At 39.5% G+C, this 18,580-nt stretch overlaps 1 protein-coding gene across 2 annotated transcripts in view; it reads right to left on the bottom strand.

Moving 5' to 3' along the window:
* The window catches only part of CNTN3 (contactin 3), a 351,187-nt gene that overhangs the window by 23,738 nt on the left and 308,869 nt on the right, over nt 1–18,580 (bottom strand). For both annotated transcript variants that reach the window (XM_084766357.1, XM_084766358.1), the window contains exons 14-19: nt 14,566–14,683; nt 13,618–13,776; nt 13,380–13,529; nt 11,861–11,931; nt 9,396–9,630; nt 6,688–6,803 (exon numbers count right to left, since the gene is read on the bottom strand). In XM_084766357.1, the coding sequence (XP_084622483.1) occupies nt 6,688–6,803; nt 9,396–9,630; nt 11,861–11,931; nt 13,380–13,529; nt 13,618–13,776; nt 14,566–14,683 (849 nt within the window). The remainder of the gene's footprint in view (nt 1–6,687; nt 6,804–9,395; nt 9,631–11,860; nt 11,932–13,379; nt 13,530–13,617; nt 13,777–14,565; nt 14,684–18,580) is intronic.

Genomic DNA, 18,580 nt, shown 5'->3' with positions numbered 1-18,580 from the left:
AATGAGCAGAAAGAAACTGGAAGAATTCAGGGGTAAGACTGTTATCTCTATCTCTGCAAGTAATTTGGTTACCCAAAAGTAATCTTCCTGCTGTGAGGACTCTTTATGATCACTGCATCAGAGATTTCACTTAATTTAACTGTAAACTCAAATGCAGTACATAAAGATGCTGTATTGAAAAACATGGTATCTTTGCTTAGCCACTATAGAACAGGTATTAAATCAAGAGCACTTTTTTTAAATAGATGAAAGTAGTTATTGTGTGCAAAGGAATGAATATTTTAATGTAGCTATTACACTAAACAAATTGAAATAAATAGAAGGCATGCAAAAAAGTCCCCGCTGAGATATTTTGGGAAACCAAGTCCACAAGGAGTCATAGCAAAGCACTCTGCTGTGTTATATTCCTCTGCCAAACTTAAAACAAAAATCTATCAGGTTCTCCTCAGATATGCCTTGGTATGCTAAGTAACATGTATAGGATTATTTCACAGACTTCATGAGCTTATCCCTTCTTTTATTTTTTTTAAATTGAAACTAATTTTTAACATGCAGTGACTGTACACACTTGTGATTCTCAACTTGAAGGGATGTAGAAATACTTGGGGGATGGGCCTCTGGGTATGTCTGTGGGGTTATCTTGATTGCACTGACTGAGATGGAAGACATGCCCTGGCATCATTCCCTGACTAGGATCCTGGAATGGAAAAATGGAGAAGGGAAACTGAACAGAAGCACACGCCCATTGCTCTCTGTTCCTCACTGTGGACACAATTTGAATGGTTGCCATGGTTTTCCTGGCAGGTTAGACTATAGCCTTGAACTCTGAGATGAAACAAACTCTTTCTCCCCTGAGTTGCATTTGTTGAGGTATTTTATCACAGCAACAGGAAAAAAAATGCTGAGGCAATATTCATGTCATATAGTGTGGCATTTTATATTCTGTATGTATCACACGTTGCTCAAACCAGGATAGCTTTTTTTTTTTATTCCGAAATTCTTTCTTCTAGGTTCTATGAACAGACAAATGAATACAGTAAGTTTCTATAAATGATACGAATGGACAGCTGCTGTTCTTGTATGCACAAGACCTGCAGATGCTCAATGCAGCATGGATGGGGGTGGGGCTCAGGATGTCTCACCCTTAGCTGTGGTCCTATGGATAACTGAGGGATGCTGGTGTTTGCAGAGTTATCTTTAATGATATGGTCCCTGAATGATGCTGCCAATGCTTGAGGAGACTGTCTTATACCCATACACATACAGAAAAATACTCCTCTCAGCCTTGATAAGAGAAATCGCTCTTTGCAGTGGATCATGGTGAATTCAGAGACTCCTACGTGTTCCGGAAGCTAAGAATATGTGACTGTAGAGAGACCAGCTCTCAACACAATCATTGGGACCATAGGTAGCCAGTGGCTTGGCTGCAGTTATCTGAGGTGGTCTTGTACATGACTAGGCTTCTTGTCAACTGTCCGTCATGCATGGCGAGGGAAACATGTATCTCTTGTCCCTGCCTGAACTACTGCCTAAAAGGATAGTCCTCATTGGTAGCCCACCAGGCTGCAATGGATAGTTCATACCCATGGTCACATGAACATGGATGGCCCTGTTTAAACACAGTATGTCATAACAGTGAACAGACTGCATGTGGGAAAGGGATTTGTAGGGAGGAGGGGGAGGTTGACAGGGGTGGGAGGGAGAAAAAAGATGGGAGGTGAAAGTGATCAGCATGCATTATATACATGTATGATATTGTCAAAGAATATATATGTATATAAATATGTATATAATAGAAATTAAAGTGTTTCAAAGAAGAAGAAAAATTGTCACTATGCACATGCAAGAACTGTGCATTCTTTTCTTCAAGCGCCCAAATTCCATATCCATAAAGTGTCTTTTTTTATCCTGCCTGCCTCTCTTGTTCTTATTCCAAAGGGCACCAGGAAAGATATGAGCCCAAGTGTAACCGCTTAGCAGGTTAATTAAATTGGAGCCCAGGGAAACGAGCTTCTCAACTAATGCTTGGTCAAATCAGAAAGGAAATTAGTTTAGATGCTAATGACGACGTGTACACAGCTTGCCACACGGCTATGATCAGTCCTCGCTGAGATGAGAGAGGGAGAGAGGCAGGAGTGATCAACAAGTTCAAAGCCAAACCCGGGAAACTGCAAGCCACAAATTCAGCCACATGTCTGATAATCAACTACTCTGCTGAGTTATTTATTCTTTCAGGCTAATTTTGAAATAATTGCTGAAACTAAGAAAAGGTATATTTTTATCATATATAGAATAACATACATTAATTCTTTACATTTTCTCAATTAGTTCATGGAGCTCTTAGCTCATTTGCTCTTTCCTTGTGCAGAACACATACTCTTGCAAAACACTGTAAGTCATGCCTTCGTTTGCACACACTGCACACTACATTTGAACATCATGTTCATTACTGTTTTGCAAGAGTATTCAAAATGCAAATACACCCCAACCCAAAAGTTTATATAGAAAGTGTCATTATTACTGCACCTACAGTCCTTTGTCCTTTGCCTTCCTAAGTAATAGGAACAACACACTTGGGGTCACACACTTGATGGATGCACAGTGGACTTATTTTATTTTCTTAATATTCTCCCTCCCTCTCTCTCTCTCTCTCTCTCTCTCTCTCTCTCTCTCTCTCTCTCTCTCTCTCTCTCTGTGTGTGTGTGTGTGTGTGTGTGTGTGTGTGTGTGAGAAATCTTGCTCCAAAGGCCAACATTCCAAACAGAGAAGTGGAAGCTGCCAGTCTCCTCGGGTCATTTTGACAAGTGCTGCTTTCTTTCCTTTAAGTCTCAAGTACGCCTGTGACGATTGGCTACTATTGTCTCAATTTTAAGTGGACTTTGGGAATCTTTATGAATGTACTGAAGCTCACTTACCAAACAGCAAAGTCCAAATTGCATTAATTCAACCAACTTTTTGCATGCTGACCCGAGAATTTGGGAAACAGAAGCAAGCAATTAAGTGAGGTTCTCTGTCCCATACGGGACCTATCCTCTCACCCAGAAAGATCTGGACTCATGAAAATGGTATGAATACTACTAGTTACTGTAGTGACTTCCACTGGCCTCTTTGATTGTAAAAATATATAAACATATTCCATTCTCAATAAAATGTTCTTTTTTGAATAACTCTTCAACAGCTAAATTTACATGTTTTCGCAAAAGATTAGGGCTAGGGACAAAGCACAGCCACTAAAGGGTTCATGTGTCTGACTTAGTTGAATCCCCAGAATCCAATGCAAAAAGCTGGTGCAGCTCTGGTACCTGTCATTTCTCTTATTCAGTTGTATCCCCTAAGCATCCATGTTAGGGAGCAGAAACAAGTGGATACCTCTGGCTTACTGGCCAGCTTGTCTTTCTAGATTGATGAACTGTAGGTTCAGTGAGAGACTCTGTGTCAAAATATGTAAGGTGGGAATAAACAGAGGCAGACAGTCAGCATCAACTTTAGGCCTCTGCAAACACATGTGCATGTACACACACATGAATAAGCAACATGTCATGGCCCTGCTAACAATTTCCAACACCCAATACTCTCAGGATGTTTTATTAGCCCACAGGTCCAGTATGGTGTACTTATCTATTTATCCAAGTGTTTCAAAAGGTGCAGTTGTATTAAGACTTAGGATCCAGCATTTTGTTTGTAAGGGCAAAAGTATTCAAGGTTGGCATCCATCTCTTTTTCCTAAGTAAAGAGTGTCAAGTGTACATGTTGATTTTCTTTGACTAGTTTTGATTAAAAATGGAATCTTTTGTCCGGCTCGTCTAATGGAAATTTCAATTACAGCCCTCCTGGGGTTCCCTTTCCAAAGCCAGGGCAGGTCATTTTTTGACATTTGATTTTACCACTTCGGTTGTACCAAGTGCAGAGCTATCCTTGGTGAATGGGAAATCTCTGCTGAGTGTGAGAACACAAGTATTCCCTTCTGTGGTCCTGACATGAATCTGGGCATTGCTATCCCTATTTTAAAACAATGCTTTAGACCAAAACTCAAAATTTCCACATCTCTGCAGCCTCCAAGACACATAGAGCAATCTACGGACATTTCTTATACCATGGAAAGAATAACAGGAAAGCTAGTAGGTGTCAGGCCAGGTGACTCAGCTCTTCCTGAGTTTCTTCAAGTTCCCTTCAAGCAAGAAAGCGTAGGACTCAATGTCTACTGGAGACTACACACTGCAACAAAACCGACAAACAAACCTTTTAGATAGCCCCCTCAAACATAGCTCCCAAGTGATTCTTACTATCCTGTGCCATACGTTATTAAAAATGCCTTCCATATGCCACCTTGTTCAACTCCTTGAAAGCACAAAGCTTAAGAAACTGCGCACACAGCTGGAACTTGCTTTACCTTCATTGCTTTCCAGTTGTGCCCCAGCTCATTCACCGTCATTGTAACAGTCAGTTCTCTAACCTTTGGTAGCCGTTGCTGCTGCCTTGCCATGACCTTCTACTTACATCCACTTTACATAATCAGATGCCCAAACTCCTACATTCTACTTCTTCGGCGTTCCCTCCCCCCCCCCCCCCCGAGGTCAGTTTTATGCTGTTTCACACCCTTCCCCACTCTCTCTTTTTCTTAAGTGAGTATCTCTTGTTTCTGATTTGGTCTCTCTCTCTATCAAAACTCGTTCTTCTTATGCTTAACCATAACAGCTGTCACATTTCTGATACTTATTGAAAACTGAACTTTTCCTACATGTTTTCATCCATTAGTTTTAAGGAGAGTTTACAGATCTCATTCATAGTTATTGATAAGCCCATGTAATTCTGGGGAAGTAGCCTATGGTCACTATCTTGAACATCCCTGCTTCGACGCTTGTCCTTTCTCTAACTCACTTGTTAATATTTATTTAAGTCTTTTTTTTTTAACTTATTTAAGTCAACTTGTTTGGCTATAAGGAATGGAAACCCTTGGAGTTCTTCGAATATAAAAGGACTTGAGTGAGAAGAAGGGCAAAGCGAAAAAGACTCTCAAGGCTACTTTAGATTCACATGGCTATCAAATGGCTCTGTTGTTTTGTTCCTTTAAAAGTTCAATAAGCTCTTGCTTGTTTTATCCTTTAGGGCAACACAGGAATATCTGCTCCATCTAATCTTACCAGCTTTGTTCAACATGCCTATAGTAATAGCTTGCAAAATATTGTAATGTAGTAAATAAGTAAATTGTGAATCTGACACAGCACCTTAATGGGTAGAATGTTTCCAGAGAGTACTTAAGTAGGGTAAATAAGAACCAAACTGATAATGATGAACTTCTTATAAATCAGTTGCCTAAGGTAAGGTGACTGTCCGGTGACCACCACCTGTGGCTGACTGAAACGTAGAAGGGGAAACGGCTGTGTGGAGCTAACATACGCATGTACGGCTGTCCAAATCACCTGGCTGCTCAAAGAGGTAGTGTCCTCATTGTTTTGTTTGTCGTCAGCTTGACACAAGCTAGAATGGTCTGAGAAGAGGATCCCAACTGAGGAAATGGCTCAAGCAGCTTTCCCTAAGCAAGTCCGTAGCTCATTTTCTTTACTAATGATTGATGTGAGAGGTATCTTCCCATCTATGGTGATAGTAAATTATAAAAGAAAGTAAGCCTAGCCTAAAGTGATGAGGAGCAAGCTAGTAAATGGCATTCCTTCATGGCTTCTGCTTCCGTTCCTGTTTCCTAGTTCGTGGCTTGAGTTCCCACCCTTACTTCCATCAGTGCAGGAGTGTTGCCAGGGAATTATCAGCTGAATAAAAAACTTTCTTCCCCATGTTGCTTTTGGTCATGGTGTTTTATTATTTATTAGGAACCATAAGACAAGGAGTTTCCTAAGAATACAAATATGGGTAGGACTGAAATCATAACTATCATTCCAGAAATACTATTGTTACTTAGTACTGTTTTCATTTCTCCAGATCTTAGCTCCACTGCTCCTGACTAAATATTGGGTCTTCCTATCACTCAACAACATGTGTGGGATGGCCCTACTGTGACATTCTGAATTAACCCTCTCCAGTGGATCTTCTTTAGTGATGTCTACACTGTCCATACTCACTAGGAAAGGGTTATATTCCTTCTAGGTTAATTTACTTTTCCTTTAACTTCTGGTTAAGCTTTTTTATGCATGTGGACTCTATCAAAGTGGCATGACCTTTTCCACTCAAACATTTCTTGTCTTTCTGACTTATTTTGTCTTTCATTTTATTTGTTCTTGAGATATCCTCCTTTTAAATATTTCTTCTTGTTTTACCAAATACAGAGGTCACTGCAACTGTGAATTATGTCACAGAAAGCTAAATAGTCTAGAGTCTAGAAGAGAATCATTTCACACTGTAACAACACCGAGAAAATAGGACAATAGCAGGGCATGGGGGAATACGCTTTCCTGATAACAAAATAATTATACAAACTTGGTAATTCTCACTCTTATTATTTTAGCAAGCCCACATAAAGATTTGGATTACACATTTATCGCACTAATCTTCTCCACCCAACTGCTTATTTCCATCTACCTGGCAGAGTTAAATAATCAGGTGAGACAATATTCCTACCAGTAAGAAAATTTCAGCTAAAGATAGTATTTGTCTGAGATGTTGATGTTAGGAAAAGTTTGAAGTTAACCAACAGAGCAGCAATACATAAACATGTATTAATTGTAAAGCAATTACCTCATAGCCAAGTAAATGTCCGTTGCTCAACTTCCAGGGAATTGTGTTCCATGAAACTTCAATTTCTGAGGAAGACAGGCTATGGGCAGAGATGTGAGATGGGGCTATTGTAGGCTCTGTTCAGAAACAGAAATCGGGATAGAATGAGAATGTTGCCCAATTGGCAAATCATCCAAAGTTCTATTGTTTTTTCAATTTTTAATTTACATTATTGAGACAGGATATTTCCTTGTAGTTCTAGCTGGCATAGCATTATTTCTGAGGTCTGGGCAGGTCCAGAACTAACAAAAATAATACTGTCTTGGTTCTAGAGAACTATATTTGCAGGAATGCACCACCATACATGGTTGAAACTCCTTAAATAATAATATTAAAAACACTGAGCACATGAAGATTTTATAGTATTCTGTAAAATATTTGAAACCATGGGGCTGGAGAGATGGCTCAGTGGTTAAGAGTGCTATCTGCTCTTCCAAAGGTCCTGAGGTCAATTCCCAGCAACCAAATGGTGGTTCCACAACCATCTGTAATGTGATATGATACCCTCTTCTGGCCTGAGAGAGAGAGAGAGAGAGAGAGAGAGAGAGAGAGAGAGAGAGAGAGAGAGAGAGAGAGAGAGAGCGCGTGTGCCATTTATCATGTCCTGAATATACAGATGCTACTCTTCTGATGAGGAAAAGGTCATATCATAATCACTAGGTTTTCATTGCCTAATGGCCCTAGCAACTTACATTTTCATCCCTTGGAATTATTTCCTAGAGTCTTTCTTCTTTCTTCCATCTGTCCATTTTTTCCTCCATTCCTGTTTTTGTTCCCCTCCCTTTAATCCCAAACCAGGTGTTTAGAGAATTCTTCACCTAAAAATGTTACTGACATGTTATCATGCCAAACAAAGGCCAAGGTCAAGTCAAGGTCATTGACTAATAAGTACTGAGTGAGTGCTTTTTCTAGTCTAGGTCCAAAAGAAGAAGAGACTTAAATGAGATAGATTGCAGATGCTGTCAACGGAATAGGTATACTTGTCCACATTATTACATAGGAAATCCCCTTTGTAACCAATATTCCTGCACTTTATGGGGCCTACAGAGATTCTCTTTCCTTAGGATACTGATTCTTAGCAGAAATTTCTCCAATACAAAATCCATTTCTGTATTAAATTATCATTGGCCATGGCTACATGAGACAGAAATAGAATCAATGTTTAAGGGTAGGCACAGTGAGATTCTCAGGGTTGTGGCAGAGACACCAGTAGTACTTAGAGGCAATCCAGTGCTGGCAGTCTAGAGGATCAGATCATTTTCTGAGTCCATCTGACTATGGTTGGCATGAGGTGTGCTGATCAGATTTTACTTTGGCCCACTGAGGTGTTATAGCATATTTCTACTGTATATCTCACCTTTTCTTAGCAAACCAGAATTGTTTTTTGTTGTTTGAACAGAAAGCCTTTAGACTGTGTTGCAAGTGTGACAATAACTGTACCAGAAGATGGGAAGTGAGCAAGGCAAGAATAAGCAGAAAGCTGTGGATGTCTATACTTTCTCCCACCAACACTCAGGTCTTAGATGTCTAAAGATTTCCTGGCTTATCGTACCATAAATTCTGGTCTCCCCTTATAAGTCTGGTAGTTTCCGGAAAATGAGGCTGGCTATAGACATTAGGATCTCTCTTTTGAAAAGACTTTTATAGCTATTTTTGTTCCTCCCCATTAATAGAAAATGAAAATATAAGACTTGAGATGGGATTCTTAGTAAAACTGACTGTACTAGAACTGTCTGCTTTGAATCATGTTTGATAATTTACTATCAGGTCTATAGAAAGAAGAGACAACATGCTATCATGGTTCATAAGTTCATAATGACTAATGCCATTCCTGGGTGAAGTTGTATTTTCCATTTAATAAACATATTTTGGCAAATTCCTTCTTATCTTTCATCAAGCTTCCACTTTCTCATTTATAAATGGAGACTAATAATTCATCCTGTGCTTCAACCTTTAGTTGAAAATTCAGCATGGCAATATCTGGCAGGTGGTACCCACTCCATATACTATGGCAGCTTCTGCCATCATTATAAGATACAACTTGATAACAGGGCTATCGTTCAGTTGCCAATATCTCAAATGGCAATTCTGCTTGATTTTCCTAACTTCAGTATCATGTTCTTAAGAGGGCTTGAAAGAACATATTATGTTTTGATTTCTTGAGGAGTTATGTAAGAAAGACAGAATGACTGAGCAGGTTCTGAGTAAAGTATGTGGTTGAGTGGTCATCCTTCAAAGATACAAACTCTACATGCCTTTTACGTCAATCTCCTGATTCTCATTTTCCACCATGCTCCTGAAATTTGCTGAGACCATAGGAAATACTGGCTCAGGATACTTTAAAGAGTTGCTTAATTTTTATATCAAGAAGAAAAATGAGCTTTGCAAGGTGACAATATCTCATGGTTCAGAAGATGAAACTCAGGACGGGAGTGATTGATGAACAGTTTTAACTGGTCATTATGCTTGGTAACTATCCTGGTGACTCTTAATATTTCTAGTAAGGTTTGGTTGATCTTTATGACCCACACTGGATACACAACAACAGCTGTGATGACTGCTCCTTTAGAAAAAAATGTATATGTAAAGTCACAAAGAACTCTCAAGACATTTTTTTTTAACCAATGCATCTATTAGATTGGAACCGAAGCCTTTGTTTTTTTCCATACCTTCCTCTGCAGAGAACACTGTTGTCACTGGGCTAAAGGGTCCTTCACCTTTGTTATTGTAAACTCCCACTTTAACTTCATATGGTGAAAAAGGCACGATGCTTTCATTCCTAAAGACGTATCTTGGGTTATCTGGGGATGTCACCACTGTCTGGATCCAGGTGGTAACCCCAAGTGGGCGGAAGGCAACCACGTACCCAAAACCTCCACCATTCTGTAGTTCTTCAGGGACAGGCTACAAAGAAAAGACAGACTAAATCATCCACACACATAAGCTCACGGCAAAAGATGATGGAAATATCATCTGTGCACTTGAAAGTCATTAAATAATGGTCCAAATGGAATTAAGCAGGTGTCTTTTAAAAAGAAGAAAAGCACAATGGGAAAGTCAGGTGAGCTGCTTTTAACCAGGCATATGTCACTCACTCACAGGCATCTAGATAATGAATGCTCTTACATCTTCTTTGATAATCAAATATTAGCATATCACATGGTCCAAATTTCTAATAACATGAACTTTCAATCAAGCGCACATGTTATTTTAAGACAAATAAAAACAATCAAATCCATAAATTCTAATGTTATAGAAAAGGTCGTATTTGGATATTAAGACCTGGTACAAAAAAAAAAAAGTAGAGAAAAAAGGAAGTTAATACAATACACTACATTCACAGCTGCATGTGATTAAGTAATAAATTCTACTTATACATACTGCACCATGGGAAAATGTAATGTTAGCCAACATCTGCAAATTTTAGATAATTCAGATATAGTATATTTTAAATGTTCAATTCATTGTTATAGAATTTCCTAATTGTAACATAAAGCTAAATCTAAGAGAATAACAAGCAAGAAAGTAGACACTTGCATAAATAATGTTCTACGAACATCAGTGGTACACACAGGGCTACACAAAAAAATTATGAGGGAGCAAGAGTCAACTGTTAAGGCCTAATTCTCAGTACTATGTTCAAGAGCCATGCAATTTTGATCAAAACATTTATCTCTTTGCCTTTCTTCTTTCACTGATACCACATTATAAGGATGGAATGAAAACAGTATGTGCAAATGAGCACATGAGCAGAAATGAGCAGAAAAATTAGCATGGAATGTGGAATTAGCAAACAGCACCTATTCTGCTAGCTATAACCTATCACTTTCAGCACTATCAGTAAGAACACCTTGCATGACCCACATCAATATTCCTAGATCTTCTACTATCACTGATGCCTCTAGCTCTACAGAAATACCAGCACCACCAGTCCTCCTGACAGATCCAATACGACAAAACCCACCAGAATTAGTACAGATAGTTCAACAAAAACCACCAGTACTACAGACAACAATACCAGGCATAGCAAAACCACTGATATTACCCAAAACAGTGCCATCAGCAGTACTGTGAGCACAATCACCAGTATTGTTATAAGCATCATCCATATCTCCAGCAATATTGGTGTTATCAGCATACACATTACTGTCATTTTTACTGCCAACAGAACCAACACAAGAGGCACCATGACTTAGGCCATTAGAGGTACCACTAATTCCTTAAGTACCACCAGGAAGATTGGTAGGACTGGAATCAGCACCAGTATTACCAACATTGCCACCAAGGGCACTACTACCAGAAGCGGCATCATTTGAATTGGCTACAGCATCCTTACTATACCACCACAAGTACTAGAACCACTCATGTCATCATCACTACCACTAGCAGTACTAGTATCTCTAGCGCAATATGACCGCAAGCACTACCACAAGCATTGCTACCAAGACCATCATCACTACTATCACTGCCACCATCAATGCTACCACCATCGCCATCAGCACTATCAACATTGCGACCACCAGCACATTCAGTGCTATAGACATTACCAGTGGCACCAACAGTACCATCACTATCAGCATCAGCACTAGTACCACAAGAATCACTAACATTAACAGGAGCACCAGTGCCAATACCTCCACTCATCCTACCACTGCTACAGACACTATGAACCAATACTACTCTCAGAACCAACAGCACCATTCCCAACATCAGTGGCATCACCAGGTCCTTGTACTGTTACTAGCACCAGACCCACCAACACCCCAAACACTGACACCATTAGTGCCATCAAGAACAGCAACAGCAGTCCCTTCAGCCACATGACCAACAGCTCCACACTTCTACCTGTGCAAACGCTAGTACTATCACCAGCACTAGAACACTAAAATTAGCAACATGAGTCTTATCTCCATCAACCTCACTTGGCAATACCACTGCTGATACTAATACCAAACCCAGCACCAATACCAGCATCACTGCCACCACAACTACTACCATAAACAAAAGTACCATCACCACCACCACCACCACCACCACCGTCATCATTATCATCACCACCAGTACATTCCTGGTGGTTGTAATGATTGGATGAAGAGAAATACCCTGCTGTGAAAGATGTTGCTCACACACTTACATCCCAGGTTATCACGAGCTCTGACCGACTTCCACCGCCTCCGCTGACCTCAGAAGGTGCCACTTCTGGAGCTGTATGAGTTAAGAGACACAGAGACAAAATACTACTTTTATATAGTGATACCTGAAAGGAGTCTTATTTGCTTATTTGCAGTATCATTGAGTTTTATCAGTGATACACTGCAGGTACATTATACAGACGCATGTGTGTAGGTACAGTTCTGTATCTCATTAGTAAGATCATCAAACTTCTATCCACATACATTTATGAAATGTCTTGGTAAAGTCATCAAATTATATTCTTTACATAAAATAATACGAAAAACTATAACCCAAATGAAAGCTACTTTGCACTAGGGTGACAGAAATATAAGAAACAGTGATCCCCCAGGACTGACAGGGAATCCGTTTAGCAGGGATTCTTCCAGGTTGGGAAGGGAGTCTCGGCATGGCATGGGGACTGGTTGAGAGTCACACAGGCTGGAACCCTCAGGTCCTGCTAGGGAATGTTCCTGATAAAAACTCCCACAGGCACCAGCTCTCTGACTCATGCTGAGAACCTTTTGGCTGCTAAATTCTAAGATGCAACTAGAACACAACATCTGCTGCAGGGGGCCTGTGTGACGTGTACAGCTGTATTGGCTGGAGGCAGATCAGATGGACCCTACACACACATTGTGCGAACAAATGAAGATGAGAGGCAGCGCTCTTCAGACTACCTGTTTCCCACAATACCCGGTGCAAACATCAGGTTACTATCCCGAGGAAAGAGGCATTGGTAAAACTGTGCCAGCATAGTCCACATCTCCTTTGGCTTAGTGCCTCAAGTGATACGTTTACTGTATCTCGTGACTCACTTTAATTAATACTAATACCAGTGATTCTGGGAAAAGAAGGCCTGATGTCCCGCCCCTCCACCCACCCAGGTGCCTCTCTAAAGGAATGACAGGTGTACCTGCTAACTTTGAGTTTGATGATAGCGTATTTTTAGAATGATGAATGTAGCTTTCTGACACATTGCCATTTATCTCGTATAAATTCTTAAAATGATGCTTTCATAACCTAACACTTATGGAGCCATAACATACTGCTCATCAATTGCTTACGTGCACTTGCTGAGTGTGGTGGCAGAATGCATTTTCGTGGCAGCATAGCTCCCAGTGGTATTATCAGACCAATTTGTCAGTGCTCTTTTTAAACGGAAACAATGTTTCTCCTGCTAACAGGTAACTATGTCAGATAGCAATTATAACCTTAAGTGACAAAAGCATAGTCACTCAACACACACTAATGATCATCTGCAACAGCCTGAATGCTCAGGAATGTCACACTACATCACAGCCTCGTCCGTGTGTCTTTTGATAAATGCCATACAGCAAAGTCTGCCATTAGAAAGGTCATGCCATTGTGACAATGGATTATTGAGACAGATCTCCTGGTAGCTGGAAGACCAGAACTAATAGAAATACACACCCCAGGTAAATCTATTAACCCATTACTCAGAAAACAAAAGCACTAACCTGCCTCTTCAGTCCTTACTTTTTCTGAGGGTAAACTCGGTTCTCCACCTCCAATTTTGTTACTGGCTACAACTCGAAATTCGTATTCCACCCACGGGTTTAACTCCACGACAGTAGCCGTATGTGTCTTGCCATCGATGACCTCAGGTACTAAACATGGACAGTTTAGAAGGTTAAGAACCTCAGTCGATACACATCCCTCCAAGCAGCTGCCCTCTGTTTCGCCCACCCACTTTACCTGTCGTGACTGTTTGCCAGCCCACGGAGAAAGGTGTCCTAGCCTGGACTGCATAGGATATAACTGGGCTGTGGCTGTCTGTGCCTTCTGTCCAAGAGAGCTGGGCTGTTGTGTCTGTAATCTCTTCTACCTTCACATTTTCTGGTGGTCCAGGTGAACCTAAAGGAGGCAAGAATGCAAAGAGCATCCCCCCGAAAAATGCCATCCCCTTCTATCAAAGTGAAGAGGCTTATCCTGTCACGTTAATACCAGCAACTGATCCTGCTTTCAAAAGCACTCAAGGGAAGAGACCATTTAAATGGCAGTAAAACTACCCCTGTGTGCATGTTTCCATTGTCAGATGTGAGATCTGGAGAGGAAGCCATGATTCATAACACTATGTGACTATAGGTGGTACCCACTTACTGAGGGTCTATGCAGCATTATCCCTGTACCTTTCTAAATTCAGCATCTTCTGCACGTTTCCAACTTCAGTGTCTTCTGCTTCAGGTGGGATGCCTTCCTGCGAAACATATCTCGGCTTGCTCCCTCACTGTGTTATGTTATGTGATATGTTTTGGACATTTATTTCTTTAGCCTAGCCGTGAATCATTAACCTAGATAACAACCAAGGTTAGTGATTTTTTTTCTATCACTATGGATAATGTCTATTCTTTTGGGGGCAGATACACACATGTACCACGTTCTCTCTCCTATTAAATACATTTGCCGAATTAATGACATGCTGAAAAACACTTGGCAGTGGCTGTGGAATGCCAATTCCAGCAGGACCTATTCGAAGTGCAGAGTTGAGGTTTTCATTTCTTTGAATTAACACATTCTTCTTGTCATATCTTCTGGTGTACGGATGTCAGGGATGTTCTTGTATGGTATCTCACTATGTTTTTCTTCCAGTGAGGATGCTCATGGAAGGCATTGTTAGACCATGTAGGAGGTGTCACTGCTTACCTCTCACTATGAGCTCAGCTGCAGATGAAACGCTGTCCACCCCTGTCTGCGCCGTACACACATACTTCCCGGTGTGCTTCAGTTGAATGTTTCTGATCATTAAATCACCTGACGAACTCTGTTGGGGAAACAGGTAACAAAACAAGATTATATTTAAAAAACACAAGGGATCTTGAAGGCGAGGCAATCCATGTTTAGAGCAAGCAATGTGGGAAGCGGTCAAAAGACTGAAATCACAGGATGCACAGAAACTAAGACAAGTTCAAAACCAGGCACGATGGCAGACAGATCTCTGTATGCATATAAAGCATTTCTCTGGGCATTTGTGGTTTCAGAAATAAACGAGGGCAGAGAGTATAGTCTCATTCTATTTACTTCTACCAGGCAACACTTCTTTTTATATCCACTGCTTAGCACCAGCTCAGTTTTCTCTCTGGTTGCAACCCCAGTGCAATTATCTGCCTGAGAAGAGGAGCAAGCATTTGGGTACCTAGTGGGAGATAAATACAGCATGGCAGGGGGGATTACCACGGTTCAAACATTTTTCTCTTTTTCTCAACACATTGGAGCTTAAAAGACTAAAGTCACATAATTCCTTAAAAAGGTACAGAATTTAGAGCAAGGAAATATGAATCCCTCAAAAAAAAATAGAAAGAAATTAAAACACTTTAAAGCTTATAAATAACAGTTATCCAGAAGACATTTGTTGGCATCCCCTGGTACCAATTAATGGAACAAATGTGTGTGTAAATGTTCAACTTTAAAAGGTCCTCATTTAAAGAGACTATAAATCCACATTCGTAAAATGACTAAGTGCAGGTCAGTTTCCAACATTAGTGAAAATAAAGACTGAAATAAGAGCATCTGGAAAGTGAAGCCCTTTGAAAATCGTCCAGCCTGGGAGAAGGGAAGAGGCAGTACTTACCTTGTTAATTAAAAGGAGTTTTACTCTTGCATGTACCTAGAATTTGTGGTAAGAGGGACTCAACTGTTCTAATTTTAGGTAGTTTCTTAAAGTCTTATTCAGGCTATTATCCTTCATATTGCTTCCGTCCTTAGGGTTGTTAATGGGCTGTGTGTTTTCCGCTGGTTGGATCATATGGCTTTGGATGGGATTTCTAGGGTACTGGGAGAAGCGGCTGCCAGGTGATTGATGGCTATAATTAAATGATAATCCAGAAACTGTTAAGTTTGCACATTTTACTTTCTTCGAGTTAAACTTTTTTCCCCTCCCTCTTTCTCTTTCTCTCAGGGCTATTTAGACATGTTTCCCCAGGAGAAAACCGTCCCTGCTTGCTGACCTTTACAAACTCTTCTTGTTTTATGAGCTCCTCATACTCACAGGAGGGTAATTTTCATTTCCATAGAAATCTCCTCTTTTCAGCAAAGCCTGGTGACTAGTGAATGCCACCAAGGCACTAGGTGAGGACTCTGTTCTCTGTGCTTACTTTCTTATTTTGAAACAGTCTGGATAGAGAGAATTTAGCTGGACTTTTTTTTTTTTAAATCTGCTTAGTCATCTGTTCTGGTTTTAGACACCCGGGCTGCTTTCGGCTCTAGAATGAGTAATGGAAGACACTGGAGTTGGGAACTTGCACTTCTGTTGGCTTTTGGTACTGATGAATAAAGAAAGAGGCACAGCCAAGCTTGAGAATAAAATAAAACCAAATAACAATAAAAACATTTTTTTGCCAAAGAAATACAGTCAGGTTCATCTGCAAAGGGTATATAACAGAAAAAAAATCAAGTCATGGTTTTAAAACTTCTTTATTTTTATTTTATGTATATGAATGTTGGGCACACATGTATGTATGCGCATCATGTGTATTATCTTTGGCTGCCAGAAAAGAGTATTGGATCTGGAACTGGAGTTATAAATGGTTGTGAACTGTCTTATGGGAGCTGAAAACTAAATTGGGGTCCTTCGGAAGCACAACACTTTTTTTTCTAAACTTCTGAGCAATTACTGTTGTCCCTAAAACTATTAATCATTTTGTTCTACAGAACAGAACAAAAGATGCAACTAAGATGAGTAGACATTGAATGTTTTTCTCAGGATTCATATAGAACAAGTGGGGAACATTTAACTGAAAAAGAAAAATTCGCAAACATTAAGAGACGTTCATATTAATCTTGTCTATTTCAGTAGAATCTATTTGTAGTGTCCCTTTCTGCGTGCTTTGACTTCTACCTGTGTGTTGTTTAAGGGATTGAAAAAAATGAGTGAGTTAGATTCTTTTTTTTTTTTTTTAACAAAACCATACCCACTGCTTCTTCAGAGTCATCTGGAGAAGAAGCTAGATTGTCCAGCACAGTCTCCGCTTTCTGTGACATGTACAATCCACTTCCTGTTAATACCATTCCTTATCCTACTTCCCAGGAAATGCATGTGTGTATCCACCAAAGAAAATTTATAGAGAAAACAAAGAAAGCTAGCGTCCATGTACCTGCCTTAGTTAATATAGATTGTAAATGATTCAGTGAAATACTAACTGGTCATAAATAAATGAACAATAAATATAGATTGATACGGTTGGATCTAAGAAGCATAAAGCTCAGATACCAAATATAGCTCCTACCACACGGGGAGATCTAGATTACAATTAACCTTATGAAATAATTGTCTTTTGCTTTTGCTTTTTTTGTTAATTTTTCTTGCACTACGGGTACTGTGAGGAAGGGTCTCAATCACATCATAGTTTGTTTATTTATTTATAGACAAGATCTTGATACATCTTACAGACTGGCCTGCAATTTGCCATTCACCCGCCTCAGCTTCTGAAAAAGTTAAGAAATAGGCCTGCCCTATTAGTCTCAGTAGAAAGATAGAATGAAGGATCGTAAGGACATTGTGGATGAAGACATGTTCTGTTGTTTGAGCACAGTTCTGGTTATATGAGAGGGTTTGTTTTGTGAAAGGAAATTGGACTTCACACTTCAGTTGAAAAGTAATGGCTGTCAAAGGATAGTCAAGGTTATGCACAGTTATACTTATAAGTGTTTGTCTTTCAGTGAACCCACATCCAATGCATTAATGTAGTAAGACTGTAGTCCTGACATGAATTTCCTCATAATACATAATATTTAATAATAAAAATTCAAACCAACATGTTAGTTATATGTCCTAGTATTTCTTATCAAGATATAATTACTTCCAGAGATGCCAAAAAATGCAAAAAAAAAATCCTTAAGGAATTTCACATATATTAACATATATCAAAATGACCCTTTTTCTCCCATCAGTTTGAGTTTCTCAGAGAGCAGTGACTTTATTATGATAAAAGAAATCATGTAGGAATGTCCAGAAAATCCCAAGTAAAATAAGGAAAAATTCAGCAAAGTTGAATTTCATAGACTATTTCTCAGTGTATTTATCAAACACTTCATGATATTAGAGAATACTTAGAATCATGTTGATTATTTCATAGGGAAGTGTTGTTTAACTCGTGGTGTGCAGGCTGCTTGCAGCACAGGATAGCAGTGAATACAGTGCAAAACAAACCCATAAACTCAAGACATTAGAAAATAATTTTTGCTAATTGTTTTGAAACTTGGTTTTGCATTTCTTAAGTGTGTGCTGTATAGATAACCATGCCATGCTTCAGTGTCACACAAAGTCAATATGTGCATGCTTTTCCTATTTCAATGCATGCATGTCTTCAAGTATATGTTACTGAGTGGCTTCCACTATGTTTTCTCCAAGTGCAGACTACATGACAACTTCAGAATTTACATGTGCTGAATGGGGCTTGGTAAATGAAATGCAATGGTTCTTAAAGATTCTTTAAACAGTAATGGTGAACTATACATTCTGCATCCTAGAAATAAACAGTCTCTTATCTAGAATTCATTTTTATTTTACTTATATATTTTTAAAATTGAACTCAACTCCAAATTGGTCAAGGACCTCAATCTAAAGACAGATATACAGAATCTGATAATTGAGAAATAGGGTATAGTCTTGACACAGGCAAAGCCTTTCTATAAAGGACATACATAGCACAGGCACTAAGAA

Source organism: Acomys minous, assembly GCF_964271855.1.
Source record: "Acomys minous genome assembly, chromosome: 17".
NCBI classification, from domain to species: Eukaryota; Metazoa; Chordata; class Mammalia; order Rodentia; family Muridae; genus Acomys; species Acomys minous.
This window is presented reverse-complemented; position numbering and strand designations above follow the sequence as displayed.